This window comes from Anser anser, assembly GCF_964211835.1.
Source record: "Anser anser genome assembly, chromosome: 6".
Taxonomy (NCBI): Eukaryota; Metazoa; Chordata; class Aves; order Anseriformes; family Anatidae; genus Anser; species Anser anser.
This window is the reverse complement of record NC_139726.1, coordinates 15,288,835-15,314,500: the sequence shown is the minus strand read 5'-3', so window position 1 is coordinate 15,314,500 and position 25,666 is coordinate 15,288,835. Positions and strand designations below refer to the sequence as shown.

Genomic DNA, 25,666 nt, shown 5'->3' with positions numbered 1-25,666 from the left:
GATGGAGGCTCTGCTGTACAGAAACACTGCCACTGTCCCAGCAGCTGGAAGAGATGAGACTGAACAGGTCGGGAGGAGGAGCAGGCAGGTCTGTAGCGGGGCTGCCCATAAAACAAGCCTTCCAACACTGGAAAAAGCTTTGGAAGGCACCAGTCAAGGCTGTCACCAGGTTATCAGTGCGCTCTCTCGCTACTGCCTCTGCTGTTTAATTGCCTTCATTCCCTTACACTGTGGTGAAAAGCAGCATACAGAGAACAATTCCAGTTATAATTTCAGGGCAGTGCGGTTTCAGACTACCCCTCAGAATTGAATTATCAAACAGGGCTTCCCGGCCCAATGCACAGCCTTTGCAGTGCCCTCTGGCTATCTTCCAGAGAGTACCCTCTCCAGACAACAGGCTGATGAACATCCTGAGAAAGCAGGGAGTTGAGATCCTGCCAAACAACTAATTGAGCTTCTGACCCAAAACAAAAAAAAAAGGCAGCAAAAGGGGTGTCAACGCCAGAAATTTCGACAAGCCGCATAAAAATAAAAACCGCGTTTGTACTTGCAAGCCTAATCTGAAAGAGGAAGTCATTAGCAGTCAGTTGTAGTTGGATTTGCTCCTACAGGGTTCAGAAATCAAAAAACACAATTCATTAGCCATTGTGCGTTGGCCAATATGGCATTTTGACTATGCTCCTTCCAATCATCAACCCTAGGCTCCAACAAGGCCATTCACATCACAGCAGCTTGCATACTCTGCTGACCAAATGAAAACAGACCGACGTGCCCAAACCCCCTCCTCTCAGGCTGGGGGCATCGCCTCCGTGTCATCCTCCCTCCTAGTCTGGGGTGGCAGCTGCCACAACCTCTGCTTATTGCATCCCCCGTTTGTAAGGCTCCTCATATTCTCTAACAATCCCAGACCCTTCTGTATCACTCTTGAGACAGACCTGAAATAAAAAAAAAATAAGAAAAATCACTTCTCAGACCATCAGCCTGGCTTGCAAGAGCACTTCTCCAAAGAGCTGTGCTGAGCAGCCAGTGGCCGGTAACAGCTTACATCTACTCGAGCAGAAAACACACACACAGCTCTTGGTGCAGCCAGGCACTTAGATACCATGCTCAGCAGTAGGGTTTAGGAACCTGCAGACAAACAAAATAGGAACAGGACCCAAGAGAGATGGACACAGAAGAAATAAAAACAGGAAGCTTAAAACGTTGGATTTGTCTTTGAAGAGGAAGCAACGCTTTGTCACCGTTCTAGATTCCTTATGGAAATGAACTTACAAAACAAGTAACAAGAGCAGCAGGTTTCCATGGCACAGAACAAATGAGCAGCTCAAACAAGGCGGTAGACAAAAAGCTTGAATCTTTTAAGGGATGGAGAATGCGAAGACCAGAAAGGGAAAACACGCTGCTGGAAAGAATTAAAGATTCAGATTAGCAGACTGACAGGGCAGTCTCTCTTCTGAATTTAAGGTTTGATTTTCCCCTCCAGAGCACAGCAGAAAGCCCCTTTGTGACCCACAGGGCAATCTTTGGAGCCTTCTGCTCCAAACTCTCCCCCTGAAACGTGCCAGGAATGCAAACAGAAAAATCCCTGTGCTGTGGAGACCCAGCACCAGCAGGCATCCAATAAAAATGACTATGCCCATTAGTCAATTAGAGAGACCAAGAATCTATAGAAATGAGATCGAAAAGAAGTCTTTTCCCAAAATTAAAACCCATGAGATTAATTCTCACTAAAAGCAAGAGTGAGCTAAAGAACAGAAAGAACCCCAAGACAAAAAGGTGACAGGTATCATCAAACAAAACCAATTAAGGAAAAAAATTATACAGTGTAAGCTCCAGCCCTGTAGAAAGTCAGTAATAATGTATGTTACTTTCCATGGAAATATAAATTAGTAAGAGGCACTCAGCAGCACACGTACCTGCACAGAAATAAGGTGCACACCTGGCAAAGGAGCTACCAAAGGAACTTCTAGAAATGCAAAACACTTGAACTCTCTTTATAAAGATGAAGCCTTCCTCTTCAGACATGTCCCAGCCATCTCTAACCCTCCTCATCTAGGTGCAGAGGGACACTCTCCTAACCTGGGCACAAGAGCACCAACAGTGTACCTTTGAATTCATCCTAAAGAAAACCACATGAAGGCAGGTTCTGGATGTCCCACCTCCAGGCTCGAGGAAGCTGCAGCGTATCGTACTGTTCCTCTGCCACCTCTTTTATGACTTCTTGCTGCATGATGAGCCTGGAGAGCACGTAGAGGATTTTTGAAATGAAGTAGTAACTGCAGGAAAACCGAGGTAACTTCCTGTCAACTCTTAGCTCATTCACTCCTCATTAAAGACTGAAAAATTACAACATTGAAGATTCACAGTTAATCACTGCCTCGAGGCAAAACACGACTCGTGGCACACACACACGGGTAGGCTGACACCGCGATAGGAACCCAGACTTGTATGTCCAGGCACCAGAGTGGATTTCAGCTAAATGCTCTGTATTTCTGAGTTAGTGCAATACCCCAGACTGAACAGGTTTATTATGTTAGGAACCAAGAGCTTACCTACGGGAAGGTTTTTGAGGATGGAGCAGCACTTCCTGCACGGTCACTCTGACTGTGAAGTAAAATTGCTTTAAGGTGATTCGGCATCAACTGCACAGCGGTTACAAAAGAGATGGGAGGAGGAAGGCATTGGAAATCCGTGCTGCAAATGCACAGTTTGTCCATATAAATCCCACCCACACAAGGATCACATTGTCAGTACAACTATGCTTGCAAACCATTCCTTATGGATACCTGGCCTACTCTCCCCGGCCTGGCTGCGAACGGACTCCACCACTGCCCTTCACCTTCAGGGCAGCTGAAGTAAAAGGCAGAAATCCAAACACTGCAGACATACTCGAAAGGGGCTACCTCAGTGCAAGCATGCTCCTTTCTTCTTTATTTTTCTCTCCCCATTAGATCTGGTCAATTTTATTTGCAATTTCAAAGCTTTTCATCAGCTTTAAAATTCAACTACAAGAAGGAAGATGAGTAGACTTACTCCCAAATAACTCCTATTTCTGATCAGCTTTATGGGAGCGAAGGTAGAAACTAAAGAGCAAAAAGACACTTAATGCCATCTGTACCAGCAGCCTTGTTTCTGAAATTTCTCTCTCCTGTTCCAAGGCATTAAATAAATTAATTTATGATTGTGTATGGATAAAGCCTTACTGTATCAAAGCATTAGGAAGTGAAAAATTTGGGAAGAAAGATTTTATCTAAAAGGCATACAAACACAGAAACTGGGGGCACCCCAGAAGAGATGACTACTTACTAGGTTTAGCTCTCTTCTGAGCCAGCAGATGTTTAGATACGTAGCCTCGAAGGGGCCGCTTTACCAGCCAGATTTGGGTGGGATGCTGAGGGGAACACCTCACCCCTATGCTAAGTGTCACAGCATTGCAACACTTAAAAATAGCTTTTGGGGAAAGGGACTACGGGAATGACACAGGACACCAAAGCAGGAAAAGTGGAATTAAAACCAACCAAAAATTAGCCAGACATTTTAGCCATATGGCTCTTCCTCTTCCTAGCAGTCTGATGTGCTAAAGCCAAGCACATGCGCTATGACAGCAGATGGGAATCACACAGCTTTGTTTATGTTTGGGACCTACAGCAAAGGGAACCATGCAAGCTTGAGCAGGGAATATTTACCCAGAGCCAAAGAAACGGGTGCTTTTTTTGAAAATACCAGTCTACACAACTGGGTAGGAATTATGCTAAAAATCAAACACGCTCACAAGGAGCGCCACCCACATGCACTGCGTGCCTGGTCTGCAATTCCACAGGGCAGCAAGCAGACACTTTACTCAGGTATTTGATTTCTGGTAAGCAACCATGCTAGAAGAACCAGGAGTCCCAGACATGGCTCTCCTCTCTTTGAGAAAACGCCAGCGTCCCTCTGGTTCAGGGCTGCCCCATCAATAGTCTCACACATTCCCCGCTTCTGCCTACCACAGGATTTTACAGTAAGAGCAATTATGCTCTGGACAGAAAGAGCTAATTTCAACCTCTTCTGCTACCTCCCCAAAGCTGCACCTGACCATAACGCATCTTATAACCCTGCCGAACACTTTCCTCTCTTCAACACAGCCATTTTACTTTCCTTCCTCTTCCACACGCTATTTACACTCTTCCAGATAACTTTAGTCCTTGGCCACCCCATGGCCCCTATTGCAAAACCTTCTGAAGAAGAGCAGAGGATAACTTTATACGGATTGCTCTTCAAAACCAGATCTCAGAGAATCACAAGACAGGACTGGGTCTTTGTCTGCTTTAGAGACGAGCAACAAAAACTGCCTTTCATTCAAGCATTAAGCTCATCTCATTCTGCTCCCACACACATCACTTTGTGCCTTTTACTCACCACCATAAGGATTTGTCAGCAAGAGTTTCTGTTTTTACATAAAACTTTTACCTGAGTACATCTACGCTCAACCCCACTTCTCATATGGCTCAGAAGACGGGGGTTCAGCAAGAGGAGGGACTCTGCAGGATGCAGAGGCTCCGGACCACACGTACGGGATCAGCCTGCCCACGCAGCACACACCAGGTCCATCGCACCCCAACTCACATTGCATTGCAGCTGGATGTGGAGATCACACAGCAGGACAGCACACCTTCTCTTTGCAGGCATCTTAAGCTTTCGGCTCCCTTACGAATCCCTTCCATTTTCAGAACTTCTATCAGCCTGCTACTAAACAGAATTCAATAAATAATCCTGTCCCCATCTTGCTTACACGCCTACCCAACAGCATCTGAACGTGCTAAATGAGCAGTGCCCATTTGTGCTGCTGTAGCATTTTTCCTTTCAAAGTTCTCCAAACTCTTTATAAACATTGACTAATGAATCAGGCAATATTTATCCAACTGCTTGGAAAACAGATACACCTTTTTCTGTTTTAAATGGCACGAATTAATAGCAAGGACTCAATGGCAGAGCCAGGAACAGAAGCTGGGACAGACAGCTCTTGTAAGAAGGTGTCTCCCTGAGCACGAGTCCCAAAGCACTTGCTCACAAGACCGATCCATCTCTCTGGGACAGTCTGAATCAGATTTATCAATGTGCGCTACTGCTCTAGCCATGCTACCAGCCAGCCCAAACTCAGCTAGGGAGCAAGGACCAGGTATTACAGGGAAAAAAATAAATAAATGCAAGGTAGCAGAAAGCTCTGTTTAAACCCACAGCCACAAAAAGCAGCTACCAGGCAGGAGACTGTATCTTACCAGACATTAACAACTCAATATTCTGTCATCTCACACCTCCCTTCATTCAACATCAAACATCTCAGCAAGGAATTTCTAATTAAAACATGGAAAGGCGAGAATAAAACACATTTTTGTCACATCGTTTGTAGGTCTTTTATTCATAATTGAAATAACTTCATGTTTAATTACGTACAGAGCCACATAGGCTATCTCTGCACACAGGAGCAAAAAGTGACCGCTCCAATGCTGCGAGCAGCCCCCATCTGCCTGTGTGAACCAATTCAAAGTGCCTACGCACGAGGCCCTTAGCTGCAAAATCACACACACAGGCATCCCCATGTGCACTGTGCTCCCCACAGCCCAGCTCCTGCAAGGCACTTCACCGAGGTAAGCCTCCCTGTGCTGGAAGAGAGGTACCCGGCACGTCCTGGTCCTCTGTCACATAAGCCCCGGTGCTCCAGGGACCTCCGTGATCCTGCTGCAGAGCCACAAAGCGAGTGGCAGCCTCCTGAGACCACCCAACCTGGAACTGAAAGCTTGAGCCTAACCTCTGTCTCAGGCCACAGACCCAACCAAAGCTGAGGACGGGGAGCGTGGCTCCCACCCGAGCAGCAGCTCAGGCAGGCAGCCGCAGACCTGCCCGCCCCGCTCTGCTGCACGCGGTGCACAACGCACTGCTGGGACGTGGCAATTAAGAACCATTTCCATCAGCGGAGCAACGTGTTCTCTTTCTCCTGAATACGAAGGGAGGAAGGGGAATTATAAGAAATAGAACAAAAAACACCAAACCCACAGCCAATAAAGAGAAGAAAAAGACTGCTGTCACCGCCACAGGGAAGCGGAGACACAAACCACAACTCTGCGTGGATGCCAACCTTGCCAGTGCTTAGATCTGAAGGCAAAGAAGTGCGCTACAGCGGGGTGTGAAGCGCAAAGCCAAAATTCCCTGCTAAATATCGCTGCCAAACAAGCCATTCCTTGTCAATATTTGTAAAACAAATTGAGCCTGGGCTGTAAATATCCCGGCATCTGCGTGCAGTTTGCTTCTGCACGAAGACTTGCAGATAAGCCTCGCAGCACGCTTGTGCTGGGCAAATGGCTTGGGCAGCTCCGGCAGGACTCAGCTGCTCTGGGTCCCTCCAACCAGCCCTTCGTGACGAGTGGCAGACAGCACTCCTGCATCCTCTCTCCTTATTGTTGGGGTGATGCAGGCAGCGGTTTGCAGCCACCTGTATTAAAAGAAGCCGTAATCAAAGGAAAATAAGGAAAAAAAAGTTTAAAAGTCACTAAAAAGCTAAGAGACTGATTTCAGAATGCTCTAGAGGTCTAACAAGCAAATCAACCAAAAAACTTGGTTCAGGCTCAAGCCATTTGTTTTTTTTGTGTGTGTGTGTATATCAAGACCTCCTCTGCTACCTGCCAGTCTTCCAGCTCCCCTCGTCCATGGGACGAGCTCAAGGACTGTCAGGACAACTCTCTGCTGGCAGCAGAGATAGAAGAAAAATCTCGAGTTCTATTTTAAAAATTTTCATTTTTAAAAAACTCAAGTTTTATTTTACAGCAAAAACACCGCACTTCCCTCCCCATCAAAACCATTTACAAGTTCAGGAGCAGAGACTGAACCACTGAATTAAGTGCCAATACCTGCATGGATTTCAAATGCAAATCCTAAATGCTGAATCCTTCCTTTCCTGTCCCAGAACTAAAATAAATCCTGGAGATTTATTGCAAGATATTTGGCTATTGCTGAGTTGCATTACAGCAGCATCTTGAAGAGCCAAACGGCCTCCTCGTTCCAGGAGCTGCGCACACACACCGCTTGCACGCGCACACACAGAGCAAGCAGCGAGTCCCACAACATAGAGGCAGCCTAAAACAAAGGGGAAATAAGGGACACAAAGGTAAGGTGACCACTCTGCCGTCACAAACAGAGCTGATTAGAGACTAAGGCCAAGAATCCGGCCCACTACTCTATTCACTAGCCTTCATTACTAACAACCAAAAGCTGCTCATCAGTGCTTTCATAAAAAAAGGAGACCGGCTATCAGAGATGCACCACATCCCCCCGCAACTTTCCCCTCTTCGGGGTCAACACAATTTATTTGCTGGCTCTTCAGCAGGTGGGAACTGGGACAGGCTTCACCGACCTCCGAGGGGCAGCCCTGCTTCCTGCCAGCTGATGACTCGGAGCACTCCCCGCCACTTGGGCAGAGCTGCAAACGTCTGTGCACCTGGACCAGCCCGGCAGGACGCACACAGACGGCAGGAGCGCAGGAGCCTGCGGCAGGGAGAGCGGAGCCGTGGCAGGGGGGACCATGAAAGGTTAACCGCCGACAAAAGCACACTCACTCTGAGTTACCAATGATTTATTCTGGGTCACTGCTGGATGGACAGAGATTGGTTTCTAGAACACAATTTTCAGAGATGACAGATCTGTGCACAGCGCGCAATTTGTTCGCGCCGCGGAGACCCACCCAAACGCACAGGTAGCCAGCAACCTGCTCCTCTGCAGAGCACGAAAGAGAATTTGCCACCTGCAGGCAAAGCCCTCAAGCTGCAGAGGCAGAGAGGCACTGAGATACACAAACTAAAACCACAGGCAACGTGTTATGGGGCAGAACCATGTGGAAGGCTTTCAGACCTGCGCCCCAGAAAGCGCACACCTATTCATTTCATTCCACCACACACAGGCAACCATTTACAAAAACAAGTTTCCCCGCCTTCACGTTAAACGTTGTCATGGCCCTACAAGCACAGAGGAAGTTCTTTAAGAGAAAACACATTTTAGTGAGAAACAGAAATGGGTGGACACTTCAAAAACCAAGCAGCCCCACAGCACACGCAACGTTTGCCGTCAGAGCAGAACTGCACTGCCCTCCAGCTGAGGCGTAACGTGGGATTATTCCTCGCCCTGCCTGTGGGAAAGCTGGAGCAGTCAGAGTTTCCACGCTACGTGCCCCCCATGAAAGGCGATGCTGCAGAAGGGGTCCCCAGCCTCAGGCTGAAAGCACGCTGTCACAGAAGAAGTGACAACAGCCATAGGGGAAAACCGATCCCCCGCCAGCGGCCCGAAGGAAGGCAGAGGACGGTAAGATGTGGGCTCCCTGCGGTTGTGAACAAACTGCACAGAGCGATGTGGGTTCGGTTACAGGCAAAAAGCTTCAGAGCTAGCGAAAATGCTAAGTCAGCAACAAAAGCCAGAAGGGGAGGGTGGGGGGAAAAAAAAAAAAAAGAAAAACAGCGTGTCACATACCCACAGTCTATCCAGCTTATAGTACCTCGTCCTTTCACCTCCTGGGCCACACTGGACAGTAACCTGAGCGAGCTTTCCGCAGCAGCAGCTGGAGGAAAAAAAAATAAATCACCAACAGCATTGTTACTGCACATAGAAAACCACAGCGGTGCATTCCTTTGTTCTGAAGCACTGCAATAACATCATCCCTAATTTGAAGAAACCAGTAAGAAGGGGATCAGTAAAATCTTCTGTAAACTAGAAGGAATGCTGGCTACAGCTGAACTCGGGTGGCTCCTTCCTTCCAAACCCCCCCTCAAAGAGCCCACTGGAGCTCAGACCTCCATGCGCTCCCCGACCTACATTTGTGGAGCTGTGTCCTCTCCCGCAAACCAGCTTCCATCCCCACACTGTCTTTTTCCTGTGGCTGGGCATTAACTGGTTTCTACCACTAATTAGAGCACCTCATTAAGGACCTTCATCAGCTGTAAGGGCAAGTCGCTCAGTGTGCCTGCCTGCCTCAATTCCGTCCCTGAAATACACATCTAACAACATGCTGCTGTTCTCACAATAACCCTTGGAGAACTCGAACCAACAGTCGTGAGGAGCTCAAAACTATGAGCAGAAAGCACCCAGAGAAGACCCTTCCAAAAAAATGGCTGCATAATAAACAGTCAACTGAGATTTTTATAGTGTCCTGACATGTGATGATTTTGCAAACCATTTCCATTTCCAAAACACTCCCATAAATGGTATTAAAAATAAACAGAGAGGAAAAATGGGACAAGAGCTCAGGAAAGAAAGATACAGATTCAAATAAGCATCAGTTCCCCCAAAAGTCTAATAAGAAACTGTTTCCTGCCTCAATAAAACAGAAAAAAAAATCCTGGAACTACTTTACCTGCTGCTGCTCCACAACCAGTTCACCTAATTGAATTTAGGAATGGCTATATTGGGGCAGATCAAATGTCTACGTAGACCAATAACACGTCGCCAACAGTGGAGAAAATGAAGACCCATGGTTTGAGCAGATGAGGAGAGCCAGCAAGCAGTAATAGTTCCCCTCAAATAATTTCTAAGCCTCCACAATTTTTATCTCAACAATCTCCTGAGCCAGAAAGGGCTTTTTTGTATTCAACAGCCTTTGCTTGGGCCCGATGCCATCAGAGCCTTCAGCCCACTCACGTTAGCTCTCAGGAAACTCTCCTACCCCCAGTGCTGGTAACACTCAGCCGCCACCTCTCTCCAGCACAGGGATGTAGACAGGCGTGGCAATGCTTCCTGGGTACTTACAGCAGAACAGATTGAAGAACTCCATTAACGAAAGAATGCAAATTAAACAGACCTGTCCCACAAGACTCACTAGCTGTGCAGCCCTGGCAGGACATCCAGCTGGCAGGAATAACTAAACGCCCCCTGTACACAAGGACATCTCCTGAAACCACTGAATTTTCTGCATGGGATAGGGATACTCATCGAGTTATACTCAGCTGAGAAGCAAAGCCTTTGTTTCAGCAATATAATCGGTTGTTGGCCAATTTCTCATCACAGCTAGGGGATGTATACCTGGGACTAGAATTGCACCTCTATTCTCATCTTTTTTTTTCTTCCCTTGCCTTTTTTCTTTACTGGGTGACAGTTACGCAAGAACTTTCTAATTGTGCAAGGATCGCTGTGTGAGGAAGAAACATTAATCCCACAGCCAGCTCTGCAGACAGTGCTTTAGATTGCTAAAACCAACCAATTAAATAATAAAAACAGAAAAAAAAATCTCTACAACATACTTTTAGAACAATGCCCAAAGGACAACATTTATATGATGAGTATCAGAGCCAAAGTGTTCTGGTTGGGCTACTAAAAATGAAAGCAACCACTACTTAAAGTATTAAGCGTAAAAAGAAAAGTTTCCCTTTAAAAAGCTGAGTAATACAGATGTCTCTTTTTTTTTAATCTAAAGTGTTCCATTCAAAATCAAAAAGCACTAGAAACTCTTTTCTGATTCACTTTAAACCTGTTACTGCAAAACCATTTGCTCGTTCAAGCACTCAAAGTTTCCCATTATAACAAAGCGCAAGTATTTTTGTAACAGAAATTTTCATATATGTCATTTTAACTATCTTAGAATAAGCCTGTCTTTACAAAATAAAGTTAATTCTGCGCATTTTTGTCTGCAAAGTTCTCTGATATTGGGGGGTAGGCTTGGGTCACCCCATACTGCTCTGATTTGATAAATTCAGAGCAATTCTACCAATGTCATTGCCTCTGAGATAAAACCTCTGCAACAGGTAAGGAAGAGAGTACCCAACCCACCAGAGTACCCAACCCACCAAGCAAAACGTTATCTTGCACCACTTGTCCTGCAGGAAAGTAAAGGAAGCAACACCACCAAAATAACAATGCATCTGAACAGTACTAAAGAAAATGAATTTAGTAATGCCTTTTTTTTTTTCCCTGCCAGCCAATGATTTCCATGGCCACAACAGCATTCTGCAGTTGCATACGGAGCTTAAGGTTGCTTCTCCATTTTACATGGTGCCACAAAAAAAGAAAGCACCAAAACAAACAAGGTGACAAATGAGAAAAGGTACAGAAGGAGCAGATCACAGCAAAAGGAAGAGCAAACAGACACATACAAGCAAGAGTGAACAACTATGAGAGCCTGAGTGAGAGTGAAGACAGCAAAGAAATTTAAGGGGACAGGTGGCATGACGTTAAAATGAGCCATTTTTCTCCCTCTTACACAAGCAGCTCATTTTTTATTTTTATATTTTGTTCATTAGAGTTGAAAGACAACTGTGGGACATCCAAAGCTGTCAAAAGCAAGGACGGATTGATTTCAGTACTGTAACTATCATTAAGCCTTTCAGTGTCACGAGGAAATCAAAGCTTGCAAACTGCTGCGATAAACACACCAGAAAGCTCTGACTGATGGCTTTTACAAGCAGCCATTTTGGAGACAAAACCAGAAGGTACATTTTTGCCAATGTGACAGGGCAATTAGGAGGCCAAATTAAGAAGCCTCTTCTATCTTGAAACATCAGGAGTCTCTGCACTAGAGCAAAGGACACAGGTCCTCATGTGCACACAGATGGTTGCAAACACTTGGTGGGCTGAAAGAGCTGTGGCGTTCAGAAGAACGAGAGAACTTACCAGATTTGGAATACAGAGCTAGTACGTTATTTCGTGTCCTGAGAAGCTTCTTAAAATCCTTGTGGTCACTTATTTTTTCGATGAGTGGAGACACCTTCAATGAATACCCAAATGGCGGCAGGAATGCCTACAGAAAAACAACACGAGGAACATTAGTAACAGCTTCCACACTGAGAAACAAAGCACAAACTGCTTTTGAAATTGCCTTGACCTGTATCACAATCTTGAGATGTGCTGCCTTAAATAAACTGCTATATTGATTTGATCAGCAAAACAAACAAACAAAAAAAAGCCATACACGTGATTTACTGAAACTGGACCAACACCACCCCTGGCAAGCATTCTGATGTGGAAAGATGAGGTAAACACAACGTCAATAAATGTGTTTTCGGTTAAGAAGTCATCCCCTTTACAAGTTTGTTCCTTAGTCAGATAACCAAACGAAAATTCCCATGTAAATTTAATATACTGTAACAAGAGAAGCAGCAAAATACCACTTCGAAAGCCCTCTTGTTCCTAGATCTCCGAATACTTTGAAAACCCAGCCAAGTACTTTCATACTCCACAGAAGGCAGAGAGAGCCACGAAGACAAATAACGAACCTAGGCTGACACAGAGCAGACAAATTCTGTTTTTGTTTCCTTTGTCAGTAACTGTGTCCGCATACAGCGCTAACAGCCACCACTAAAAACCCTCTCTCGTCTCAGTTCTGCATCTATGCAAAGAAATCATTTCTTTTGTTGCATCCTTTGGTCTATTTAAATCGCGACTGCTCCAGAGCAGAATTTGTCTTTTAGCCTGCCATAAAGTAAAACTAGCAAAATACGACCGTAACCTCAGCTGGGGCCTCCGTTGCTCATTTGTACTGCAATAATCTTCAATAATAATAATAATCTTATCCATCAGGCTACGCTGCCTCCCTTCTGCACAGTAATGAATTCATACTAATGGAATGATTATGGGAAGCTTAGCTGGAGAAATTATCTAGTTTACATTCACCTTACAGTAAAACCTTAACACTTAATTGCTTGGCTAAAAGCTTTAGTTCATTTGCCTAACACACACAAGAGGTTCAACGTTTCCTTAATTACGGGACTAATTCTGATCATGTCTCATTCCAACCGGGCTGTAAAATTTGCGTCCAGGGTAGATGGGGAGAAGAGCAAGCCTGTTCCCCTTGCATCCCGTGCACTACAGACGGCCGCATGCAAAAACAAGGCACTAAGCCAACCCAAGCCAGAGGACGCAGCCCCAGGCTTTACATTTCATTACAAATTCAGTTATTTGCAAACACCACGTCACTGAGGCACAGAAACAAAATCTGCACCTACGAGCCACGTTTTGCCAGCGCCAGAAGTTTTTTTCACATGCGGAAAGGGTGAGGAGGCGCAAGGGACCAGCGAGCTAGAAGGGCTGTCACCCTCGGGGCGGGCTTGGGAATTGGAAGTCACCAGAAGATGAACCTACAATGTAAAATACAAAAGCGCGAGAGGCGGAAGAGGCTTAGGGTGAACAAGTCGCCCCACTGCACAGGCGAGAGTCCCACAGATCCGACGGGCTCCCTGCAAGAAGGGAAAAAGCCAGCACGCCGCTACCTTCAGCGCAAACGTCCTCGATGCTTTATTTCAACTGACAGATGCTCATTCTTCTAAATCCAGATGTCCAGAGCTCAACCTTCCTACTTCAGGCTGATGAATGTGAATCATTTGTGTATTTTGTGAGATAAATGCATGGTGCTGTCAATCAGAGCAGACAAATATAGTTGTGCTAAGCGAGGTGAGGCAGCCGTTCACACTCACACTTCAAAATGATCGTAGTCAGGGGCTTTGCAGGAGGGATTAATCTAACGTGGACTTATGAGCAGATCTCTTTAATCCTAAATATTTTTAAACGCTTTCTCTTCAGCCCAACTTTTTGCAGTTATCCAAGTATCCTAAAGTTTTATTTCTATCTTGAGTTACAGAAGGCTAAGCCTAACCTTCACCGAAACCAAGGTTGAACACAGATGGAAAAAGTGAAACCGCAGGCTGTTCCCTCGGTTTAGCAAATCACAGTTAAATAAGGATAAGTAGTTATGAGCTCACTGCTGAGAAGAAAGAATTGGAGTACAAAAAAGCTACAAAGGCCACTTTCAACCTGACACCAAATGGTATTATGAACTTTGTGTAAAGCATCCGTACAGCTTTACCGATAGCTTCGAAGCACACGTATTTCATGTCTTTTCCAGATGGAAATGCTGTTTAGTCAATTTCAGAGATTTTTTTTTCTTATAATGGCAGAGCTATAAACCTTTTGAAAAATTGGATTCTGGAAACAGTGACAGCTTTAACTACTGCTTTGTCTGCGTTGCCACTAACAGAGAACTCGCTGCGCTGGTGGAACTGCGGGCACTTTGAGGGAGAAGCACATTGCATTGCAAATAGCCTCCGTTACTTTGCCCAATCTCTCCCTAGGTATCAATGCACGTTATTCATTTTGCTGCAGTTTAACTACAGCACCCTTCTCTGATGCTCTAGTTTAGAGCAAAACCCACTGTGCATCAGCCCTGCAGAATAAACCATTATCTGCCTTTTAATTAAGATTAATGTTGCAGCCTTTCCTGGGTATAAAAACCAGAGCTGAAGGCATCCAGTTGGGCAGAAATGCCCTGACTGCACATCTAAGGCAGCGGCAGCAATATGGGAGGTTATCAGCTGTGCTGAAAAGTTCACCGCCTTCCGACAAGCATTTGCATCGCGCGGTGTTTGCAAACTGATAAGCATTAAGTAGTTCTATGCTCTCCGGCTTTCTCCTGCTGAAATTAAGAAAAGCCCTCTCCAGGAATAAATAAGAGGCCGGTTTCCCATCAAACCTCCCAAAGAACCTGTGCTGGCAGCTCACAGAGACAAGCAGATATTTTCAGCGGGTGCCAGTCCCAGCCACGGGGCTGATGTGCCCTGCCACGAAGCCGAGGCTGCGACGCTCGTCTCAGCAGCTACACCCTCAGCTGGGCTGCAGCAGCCCGAAATGATGAGGGTGGGGAAACCACCTCATGGAAGCAGCTCTGCACTCCTCGCCAAAAGTCAGCATCACACTTGTGCACAGCCCACAGGCAAAGCGGCAGCGAAGACGAGGCTGATTTGCATGTTCTGCGCCGTACAACTGTAATTGTCAGACATGACTCAGGTAGATTTACTCCAGACGTTCTGCCAGAGTCTGCAGGAGAGCTCATCAGCCAGCCGGAGCGACCACGCTGCTTTTAGTTTCGATCCAGGGCACAAAAGGAGAATAAGCTCCTATTAAAGAAAGAAGAGGTCAAGAAAGGTGACGGTCCCTCCTGGGCAGGAAGGCTCCTCTTGCATGCCGCAGGAAGTGCTACACTCACACATATGGAACTCTATAAATAAGAAGTCAGTGAAACTCTCTTGTCACTTGAGCATCCTAAAAATTTAAAATCTAGTCACAACCACCGCTGAGAAGCTAAGAAAGACTCTAAATGCTTCAACTAAGAGCCTCCTCAAGCAGCTGCCTATCCCGGTCCCCATTAAAGCCGAAGACATATTAGGACCAATACATGCAGCATCTGCACCATCCCTCCCCAGGGAGGGTTACGTTGAGAAGAAATTGAGGTAAATACAGAGGAAGGTTTGTTTTATTTCACATTGTGTTCACACAGTGCCTAGCAGAACGGGTCCTCATCCACGGCTGGCTCTGAGCGCCGTCCCCAGTGCAACAGTCACCCGATATCCTTGGATGCAGGAAATTTCTCTAAGGCTTTCAGAGAAAGGCATACAGGAGGCAGGCTGCAAAATCCAGATCTGGTACCACTTCTTGTCTGCGTATTTTCCCCATCTCAAGATCTGAATCAGAATGCATTTTCACAGTATTTTGTACTGCGTAGGTCACGCAGCACGCACGTGGTCGCGGTGCCTGATCCAAGCTGCATCACGGATGCTCAGTAAGACGCAGGGGAACCAAACCCCTCGAGACAGCCAGTTCGAAACCGCTGAGGTACCGCTATTTGAAAACAACGCACAAAGCCACACGTGCTCTAGCTCCGCCTCTGCTCTTCAAATCAAAGCCTGTATTTAAATATTGAATCTTACCAGCTAGGTGGAAGCAGCCTGAGCAGTCAAAGAGGTGTGATTTCCCTTCTCTTCACCCACTCTCCAGCAGCTCCTTGCAGAGCTGCTGAGCATCCACATGCGTTGAAGAGCAGCGCCGCGCTCCACAGCCCCGCTCCGAGCTGCTACCCGAGACCCATCTGAGCCTTCAGAAACCCAGAGGCAAAGAGAGTTTCAAGCAAATAACTATTTGCTAATTATACTTCCAGGACTGACGCTATGGGAGAATGTGCTCATCCCTCAGGCCATGTTTTCTCAAAATCACCAAGGATCTGAGAAAGTCGGGTTTATTTCTCAAGTTCTTAATCTTCGCCGAGTCTTATTTGAGAATGAAAAATGGGAATATCTTTTAAGCAGCCATAAGAACATATTTTCATATTTTACATTTATTATTCAAATTAAATTGGATAAATGCTTAACTGCTGTTCCCACAGAACCAAGTTCGATTTATGCCTTGCTCCCCACAAAAGCTTCACAATGGCATGGTCTCTTGCTAAGGACAAGCAGCATGCCTGGAGGAGAAGTTTTTATCAACAGCAATGAAAACAGTTTTAAAAACAAGAAAATACAAATCATAGTTAAGTACGAAGTAACTATCAGAGGAGTAGCACTGTATACTGGACAGAAAAACTATTTCCTATTCTCTTATTTCCAGCTCAAATGCATGAAATATATATTTCCCTGGACACAAATTATGCATAAAAACTACAAATAGATATGTGGCTGAAACAGTGCTTCAGTGCCTGAATCCATATGTCAACATTCAACTACACTAACACTTGCATGTATAATTAGGTAGACAATTTGCAGACTGCTTATCAAGAAGAGCTAGGACTGATGTGAACACCGATTCCTGCGCAACTGCTGCTTGGCAGGAGCAGAGTCTTACACTCAAGCACAATTTCAAAAGCCCATTTTCCAGCAACATATTGACTTTGATTTCTGCCTTAGCTTAGTCGCCCACTGATGTCATTCTCATTTTGGGACAACAGCATTCAACCCACCATAAATATGGTCAATGAGTGACCCTGTGCATATGAAACAGATTGTGTCTGACAAGGCAGTTTAGGGGAATTTAGCTGAAGACCAGACCTGCCGCAGAATCCCAAGCAGTAACGGAGATCACAAAATTTAATTTCATAGTTCATTTCTCTGGAGGGGGAAGGAACGTTTCACACTCGAAAAAGATGTCTTGGCTGCTACATTAAAATGTGGTGGGGGAAAAAAAAGATAAGAAACCCCAAGAACAAGACCAGACCTCACCTGTCCTTCCCATCTCAGTTCCCAGAACAAAGCCTGTAGCAGGACAGGCACTTCACCTGAGGGTGGGTTCGGAGGCACATCCCTGTCCTGCAGTGGTGCCGCTCTGTAAACCCACAGACAAGGCAGCGACACAGCAGGTCCTAGGGTGCAGGTAGAGGGCTCGTACTGAACATAACAGCTCCAAGTTATCTCCAGGTGAGAGCAATAGAAGAACAGATGTGTTGCTCCCTTCCCCCCAGTTTGTTCTAGCTTAAAATACACGATGTTCAAATCCAAAGCTCTCATGTTTACAAGAATCACCGTTTGACTGCAGATGTTTTATCTTCCTTTTTCATCATACAAACCGCTCTTGACCTTGTGCAATAATTGCTTGCTTTTCACTCAAGCCCTCCCTCCTCTGCTATTTACATTCAGGGCTGTGCTGCTGTGATCACTGAGCCATTTGTAACAAATGTCTTCCAGGATGGATAGTGATAAGCAGGACAGTCCCCTGATTTCATTCATGATTAATATCTAAAATAGCTGTAAAAACATTTTAATCAAACCAGATGAGGGGAGACGGGGTTCTCTCTTTTACCCAAAGGTACCTCAAGGAAGCCTGCTAAGAATTGATCATTTGAAGGAAGGGCAAGAGATAGGGACACGCTTTGCCCTCCGATTTCAGCGGTCACACCTGAAGCCCCTACCATCCCACTGGGACCACACCACAATCTTTTCCTAAGGACAACCACCAGGGTTCCCATACTGCGGCGTGCTGATGGCCACCGGCACAGAGGCCACCGGACATCACCTGCGATGGGTCCGAAAAGCCGCTCAGAGGAACGCTCCAGCCAACACACGCTGCCAGAAGACCGAGAACCTCTGCATGAGGTGACTGACAGCGCTCAGGAACCACGTTCTTGCCTGACGGATTCACTTCTGCAGACAGTCCCACTGGACATTTCTGTTCCTTTTCTGTTCATTTCCCCTCGAACTCCATGGAAGAACATATTCTTATTCTGTATGTAATCCAGATCAATTAATTCTCACCTCAAGCCATACAAGGAATAAAAAAAAAAAACAAGAGCTGCTGACATTTTACTGTGGTGGGTCATGTCTGGAAGAGACTTCTGCTCACGAAGGAAGGCAAATTAAAATCCTGACACAGTGTCCTCATATTCTTTAAACTTAGACTGAAGAACGCAACAAATAAGGCATTCAACTTAACGTGGTACTTGCTATGTTCACTTTCCAAATATAGAAGATAGCAAAAATACCATGGCGACGTCAAGATTTGACTAGTCTCTACTGTTCATATTGTTCTTAAACACTGGGTTTTAAGGAACATAAGCTACAGGCATAATAGTCTGTATTAAATGTTGTTGCAAAGCTCCACGTAGCCAATTAATTGTATGGTTTATCTCTGGTTTTCAAATGCTTAGTGAAGGAAAAACCGTGCAACTATTTGCTAATTAACAACTGACTGTAATAGGGTCAATTACTAATGCTGACAAAGAACTTTCTCTTTATTATGAACACGAAGCTCACTCTCTCCTTTCCAGCCAGGCAATGCTGCAATATATATTAAACAAGCTGTTGACAAAAAAGTATTTCAGGTGTCACTTCTGAACAAGCACATTTGGATAACTTCAGGAACTAAGGGCACAAGGAAAGCATATGCTATAATCCCCCACTAAAAACTGGATTTTGAAGAAGTTTAAAGAACTATCGCCTAGCACAAGAAGCAGGTAGAAGATGCTATAAAAGGAAGACAAAGCCACTATTTATGGGACTTAACGAAGAGAGGGCAAAAAACGGCACCTGAAAATCCTTAGCACTTCATAAGGCATTCATTATCTTCAAAGCATTGCACAAATATTAACTAATTAATCCTCACATTTTTCTGCCAGGTGAGAGGCGAATAAGCTTAATTTAAACAGCTGGAGCAAAAGAAGAGATCTGCAAGAGACAAAACAAATGCAGCGTCTGAGCAAGCCGACGATCTGTGCAAGCTGTGCACAACCACACGCACATGGTGTCCCATCTCCCAAAAAACGAAGAGGTGGAGAGAAGGAGCCTATCTGCAACCACTCAGCAAATATGCTACAGGACTATGGACCCAAGCAGGCAGGACCCATGGCAGACCCAAAGAAAGATTACCTCATTTTCGTTCTGCAAGCACACAAGGCTCAGCGCTCTCCATGAATGCTACCTGCTGCTCCCACCTAGCAAAGCGCCAAAATTTAAGACCTGCTTTGCTATCACCATCTCCTGTGATTCACAAGCTCAAAATGGTGGCAGGATCAAAGTAAACCATACCTTACTTCCAGAGCAACCCCATCTCCATCAAGGAATTTAAGGCAATGTTAGGTTCTCATTGTGGTTCCAACCTGCATTGAGTTTTTCCATTCACAGACCTCCAAAAGCAGCTTTGAAGAAAGGTTAGTCTCAGTACCCCCATTTTACTGAAACGGGGGAACTCAAGGAGCCACGTCGCTGAAAAGCAAAAGAAACGGTCAACAACAGAACAAAGACAGCGTTCGTGGCCGAGTGCCAACAGCTCTCAGCAGAAGCATCACTGCTGGTGTCCACGCCGTGCCTGCAGCAATGTCCCAGTCCTTCTAAAGGGAATGGGAGTTTCGGCACCGATGCCCACGGATTCAAAATGCCAATCCAAAAGGTACGGAGCTGTGTAACAAAACCAGCCCTGAAAGCCAAGGTTTGCTTTGGGTAGGGCATCTGAGGAGATGGAGCACAGCCCATGCCACAACTTTTATAAAATCTATATTTAAGGAAGAAGCAGACAAAGCAGGAATAGAGGACAGTAAGTAAGGGATTTGCTCTCCGCAACGCCATTGCTCCAAGTGCAGCGAGGCACTTCCCAAAGCAGCACCTGCAGTACAAACAGTAACAGCGAACGAAGAGGCACTCCTCAACTCAAGCCCAAGGGCCACAACATCAAAAAGAGAAGCAGAGCAGCACCCTGCAGCCTGCCTGCAAACGCACCTGAAGCAAAGCCACCACTGAGGCCACCGCAGCCACAGCAGGGCTACCTGCAACACACAGGGAGAGCCACATCCAACTCCTCCACCTGCCTGGATGCACAAGTCCATGCCCCTGCTCACCAGGGCACAGCAGCGACGTTACCTGGGACCTGTTCAGATTTCAGGCTCAGGAAGCCTGGCACATTGCCTTAAAAGCTTTCTTTGAAGGCACCGCGCTTGAATGGCACCAGGGCGAGCAGCCTCGTGCTTCCTGAAGGCTGTAACTTGGCCACGTTCTCTTGACTCAGTTTCTCTGCTCTCACACCACCACGCAGAGCACTAACTGATCTTTGCCACGTCGGCCTGAGATAACATTCAGGCGGTGCTTGCACAGCAAACATATCCCAGATGTGCAATCCTGCTGGAAGCAGCGGCTGGCCTCTGGCAGGGAGAGGACACAGCACCTGACGCTTGGGAGGAATACAAATCCCCCTCGTTGAAGCAAACTCCTTCCCAGTGCCTCCAACAGCATGTTCAGCCCTTCAAGCACGGGATTTAGTCAACCACTCGACATACCGAAATAGGGAAGTATCTCTGAAGTGAGACCACAATTTCCCTATGACTCCCCAAGTCATTTAAGAAAAAAAACCTTCACGGCAGGCGGAGGTGGCCACAAGTCCTTCCTCACGCGCCACAGATTTGCAGCGATGCAGAAGATAACTGAGCATCTTCCCTTGGAAAACCTTGCAGCATTTTGTTCATCCAGCTTTGCAGCTTTACTTCGACAAACGCAGGAAGTCTCGCAGAGATAAGGACTTCAATTCTCGGAAGCTGCCTCAAATTTTGGGTCCTGTTTTAAAAATGACCCCTGTATTTTAGGAGCACCAAGCATGCAGAGCTCTAGCCGCTATCCCAGGTGCACTGCTGGCACTCAACACTTCCAGAAAAAAAAAAAGAAATAAATCATATTTGGGTACATAAAGAACTAGCTGTGTCAACCTAAACTGTAAACATCAAGAAGGGCAGGGCTACAAAGAAAGACAATGTTCTCGTTAACCTCTGTCCCACCAAGCAGCCAGCATTACCTGCACTTTAACTTTGCACACCGAGAACATCCTGATTTAAGCAGCCTCACTGCCTTTGCAAACATTGACTCAAGAAAAAATTAAAAGCAGGTTTTGCAATGTCACAGCTGTAGGCTAGTTTTTTTTTAATCCTGGCGTAGAGCGAGTTACATATTTCAAGATGAAAAATCACACCTTCAAGTGCAAGATAATGCAAATTGGAAGAAATAATTTAAACTACTTGTACACAGCAAAGGGGAAAGAATTAGCTGAATCAACAGCTCAATGAAGACATCTGCTCAGCATGCAGCATCACAGAGCAAATAAAATGCTCGGGCAAGTTAAGAAGGGGAAGAGAGAATAATGTGGATAAATTATAATGGCATCATACAATTTCACTGACAATGGCAAGCCTACTCTGCTCGTCTCAAAGGCAACAGGTCCGCAATACAAAAGGTCCAAAGAAGGGTAACTAGAATAGCTAGAAGCAACATATTCACAGGAGGGAAGCCTTATTTTACCTGGAAGAAAAAGATCTCTTCACCTACAAGGAGAACTCACAGCAAAACACTTGCATTAACATAAAATGAATATTACAGTAAATGAAAGTCCTACGGTCTCCGCAGACGCGGAAGGAAACGTTACACATAACTCCCCACGTTTATGTCTCTAAAAGGAGGGAAATTCAGTCCACTTGGTGCACAGCACATGCCCAGCGCAGGCAGCACGCTGCCACAAGGACCGCTGAGCCGAGTACCGGGCGCATCGGGGAGGAGGCACAGGCAGGTGGGGTGGGAAAAGGCACTCCAAGACCTCTCCAGCATTTCAGGAAGAGTTCGCCCTGCCCTCAGTTTCACTTTAACTCAATAAATAAATTAGCGAGGGCTCCGTCCGTGCTGCCAGAGTGGGCTCAGAAGGAGGCAGACGCCGTGCAGCACGCACAGCATTTCTCCAGCCTCCTGCCGAGCCCCAGAGGAAGGGTACCGGGGGCTGCCCGTCCCGCAGCAAGCAGGGGACGATCACCGATGCCGCGCTGGGGGTCGTGCCGGCGAGGTGAGCGCTCCCAGGTCGCGCATTTCAGATCTGGCGTGCTAAGAGAATTCCGGTAATTACGCATTAATTATTAACTCTATTTGCCCAGGCAGAAGGACGAGGTGGAGCTCACGCCCCGCAGCCAGCGAGGCAGCACCGCTCGGGCTAAGGGGGGCGACCAGAGGGCGACCAGGAGGCGAGCAGGACAAGTTCAGCGCGGCCGGCAGCCCCCGCGGCCCCGCACCCGGAGCCCCCCTCGCAGCAGCCGGGCTGCGGGAGCCGCACGCTGGGCGGCTGCTGCCCTCGGGCTGCGGGGAGAGGAGGGAAGCGGGGAGAAGGGGAGGGAAGGAGGGCGAGGAGGGGAAGGGGAGGAGGCGAGGCGCAGCAGGGCGATGCACCCCGGCGGCCCCGTCCCGCTCCCAACTTCGCCCAACTCCTCCCGCCGCGGGGCACGGGGACACCCCCGCGTCCGAGCCCCGTGCCGCGCCGCCCCGTCCCGTCCCGTCACTCACCGCCATGCCCAGCAGCAGCCCCAGCCCCAGCAGCGGGAGCCGCCCGCGGCGCGCAGCCCCCGCGCCCAGCCCCGCCGCAGCCATCGCCGAGCCCCCGCCGCTGCGGGATGCGGCTGCTGCCACGTCTGGCCGCGCGCGCGCGCGCTCCTGCCGCCCCGCCCCGCCGCCCCCGGGGCATGCTGGGGGTTGTAGGCGCGGCGCCCCGGCGCTGCCGCCTCGGCGCTGAGGGGCTTCTGGAGCTCCTGCTGGGGGGGCGGGTTGTGAGGAGAGGGGGACGAGGGCACAGAAAATAAAGAGAGGGGGGCAAGAGTTAAGTGGAAGAGAGGCGAAGGAATGAGGACCTGGTTTCCTCCTCCTCAGTTGTGCCCGCTTGCGAGTGTTAAATCCTGAAGGAGAGTCCTGTGGTCCTCACGTGTCTTAAATCCTACAGGAGAACCCTGCGGTCCTCTCACACCTTAAATCCTACAGGAGAGCCCTCCGGTCCTCACATGTCTTAAATCCTAAAGGAGAGCCCTCCTGTCCTCACATGTCTTAAATCCTAAAGGAGAGCCCTGCAGTCCTCACATGTCTTAAATCCTAAAGGAGAGCCCTCCTGTCCTCACATGTCTTAAATCCTAAAGGAGGGCCCTGTGGTCCTCTTGCACCTTAAATCCTAAGGGAGAGCCCTGCAGTCCTCACATGTCTTAAATCCTAAAGGAGAGCCCTGCAGTCCTCTCACGCCTTAAATCCTAAGGGAGAGTCCTGCCTTCCTCTCACACCTTAAATCCTAAGGGAGAGTCCTGCCTTCCTCTCACACCTTAAATCCTAAAGGAGAGTCCTGTGGTCCTCTCACCCTTTAAAACCTAAAGGAGAGTCCTCCGGTCCTCATGTCTTAAATCCTAGAGGAGAGCCCTCCAGTCCTCACGTGTCTTAAATCCTAAAGAAGAGTCCTGCCTTCCTCTCACACCTTAAATCCTGAAGGAGAGTCCTGTGGTCCTCTCACCCCTTTAAACCTGAAGGAAAGCCGTGCGGTCCAACAGTGCCAAACTGCAGGGGAATAAATGCAGGGAGCCTGACCCAGATCGGTAATAAACGCAGCGACTCTGACCTGGATCGGTCTGTGTGACCTCCGTTATAACGGCACTGTCTGGCTGCACCCAGGCCAACAACTCAGCCCATGCCCCCGGTTCGCCACACGCAGCGTCCCCGCTCTGCCTCGCCACGATATCCCGGCTGTCCTCTGGTAATCTGAGCACCAAAGCGGGTCAGAGGTGTTACAACTGGCTTCCCACAACCAGGCGGGATCCTCACCTACAGCCCAGTGGCCGCGTGAAATTCTTCCTTGGCTCAGAAACATCAAAGGGAAATCAAAGGCGTCTTTTTGAGTCTGATCCTTGCGGCTGGCTGTCGCCTGGGCATTACACCAAGAGGCTGGCTTCAAGGGAGCAATTTGTAGATCCATACAGCTGACTGATCACTTCAAGCGGTGATCATGAAAACTGAACACTGTTGACATTAACAAGTCCCCTGGTGGAGATGTAATTTTGCAAAGCAGAAATACACATCGAGAAAGTTATTACTATGAGCGTTTACACTTTTGTGGCATCTTTTGCGGCGGAAACAGTGCGTGCTTTCCTCAGTCACAGCTGGCTAACCTTTAGCAAACCATTTCACAGTGCTACACCTCGCTTCCCGTTTGCGGGAGGCCTCGGTTAGCCTGCCTCCAAATGGGGCTGGCAATCCTTAGCTTCACCTAAAAATGCTGGTGAATGTCCGAGCAGGGCAGCGCAGGAACCGTCAGGAGGTTGGGATGAGGAAGGATGCACAGCCAGAGAAAGACTTAGGAGAGGAAAGGAAAGGCAGGAATCTCTTCATCTACAGTGGAAGGACCCAAAACAATAAAATAATCAGCCTACCAGCAAAAGGCTTTGGATTCCCAGTTGAAGCCCATTTCAAACAAGCGATCAAACCTTCCAAGAACAGGCCACCTCTTCCAGACGCTGCTCACCTCCAGATCACTAGCCCCGAGCTGAAAGGCTTCTGCACACAACTACCCTGACTCATCCGGACCTCTAATCTCAGTTGGATATCCAGGTCCTCAAAGACTGTTTGAATCCTCCTGTGACTCCTTCGTGTAGGAAACTGTTATATCTTCTGACGCTTCGCATCACAGTTACCAGTACCAGGCAATGCAAAAGTAACCTCAGTGTGGTGGATTTTCTGAAAGATTATACAAAAAAAAAAAAAAAAAAGTCCAGTTTGGAAAGCCACAATTCTTATATAGAGAAGAAAATAAAGAGGGTATCCTTGTGACAACTACAGCTTCTTTCTTTCATTTCAGCTCGATATTTTGTATTGACATGACAGGCATTGCCTGAACTTAAAAGACAAAATCATTGAGCATTTGTCTCAGGTCAAAATAATATATCAAGTATCAGGTCTGGACTGGGCTTGCCAGTGCCAACTACTTAATCAATCTGGTTGTGCATTACTAATGAACTCGTTACAGTGGTATCCGAGTGGGCCACTATCCAGCACGCCAAGTTTTACCCTGTATCTATTTGGCATTAATATCATATTCCACTTGCTTCTTCATGATTGTAGTATTTGTATAGGGCACCTCAAATAAATGGGTGTCAGAGCACCCATTTATTCACCACTGAGAGGCAAGAAAGAATTACTGCCCTTGGATTATAGATCAGAAAACAGTAGCAGAGAGATTATGTGATTTGCCCAGGGCTATAAAACCAGACAGTTTCAGATGAGGTTCGCTTCCAAAGTCTGCATTGGGACTGCTAATCCTTACTTGTCTGTCTATATTCAAATGCCTATTTTACCAAGGATAAAATACAAAACTGGACTGACAGTATGTACGTCTGTAAGGAATTACACCTTCTGTATTTCCTATATGTTGCTCCTTTATTTGACAAGCTTTATTCTTTGTTCTCGTTTTAACCTGAGCAAGTCTCTGGCAGTTTCTCACAAAAGGTAAAATGAGTCACCTTTACCACACAAAAAAATGACAGTAGAGCAGACAGAAAAAGACACAAGCACTTTGCAAGCCAAACTGAATCCAGGGGCAATCCAGCATTCTACACTGGGACCCCAAACCACACAGCACCCAAAAT

At 47.0% G+C, this 25,666-nt stretch overlaps 1 protein-coding gene across 1 annotated transcript in view; it reads right to left on the bottom strand.

The window, feature by feature from the left end:
- The window catches only part of PDIA5 (protein disulfide isomerase family A member 5), a 99,116-nt gene extending 76,391 nt beyond the window's left edge, over positions 1 to 22,725 (bottom strand). The window contains exons 1-3 of the mRNA XM_083842024.1: positions 22,560 to 22,725; positions 11,623 to 11,749; positions 8,494 to 8,581 (exon numbers count right to left, since the gene is read on the bottom strand). Of these exons, the coding sequence (XP_083698150.1) occupies positions 8,494 to 8,581; positions 11,623 to 11,749; positions 22,560 to 22,643 (299 nt within the window). The 5' untranslated portion in view covers positions 22,644 to 22,725. The remainder of the gene's footprint in view (positions 1 to 8,493; positions 8,582 to 11,622; positions 11,750 to 22,559) is intronic.
- Positions 22,726 to 25,666: the final 2,941 nt, after the last annotated feature.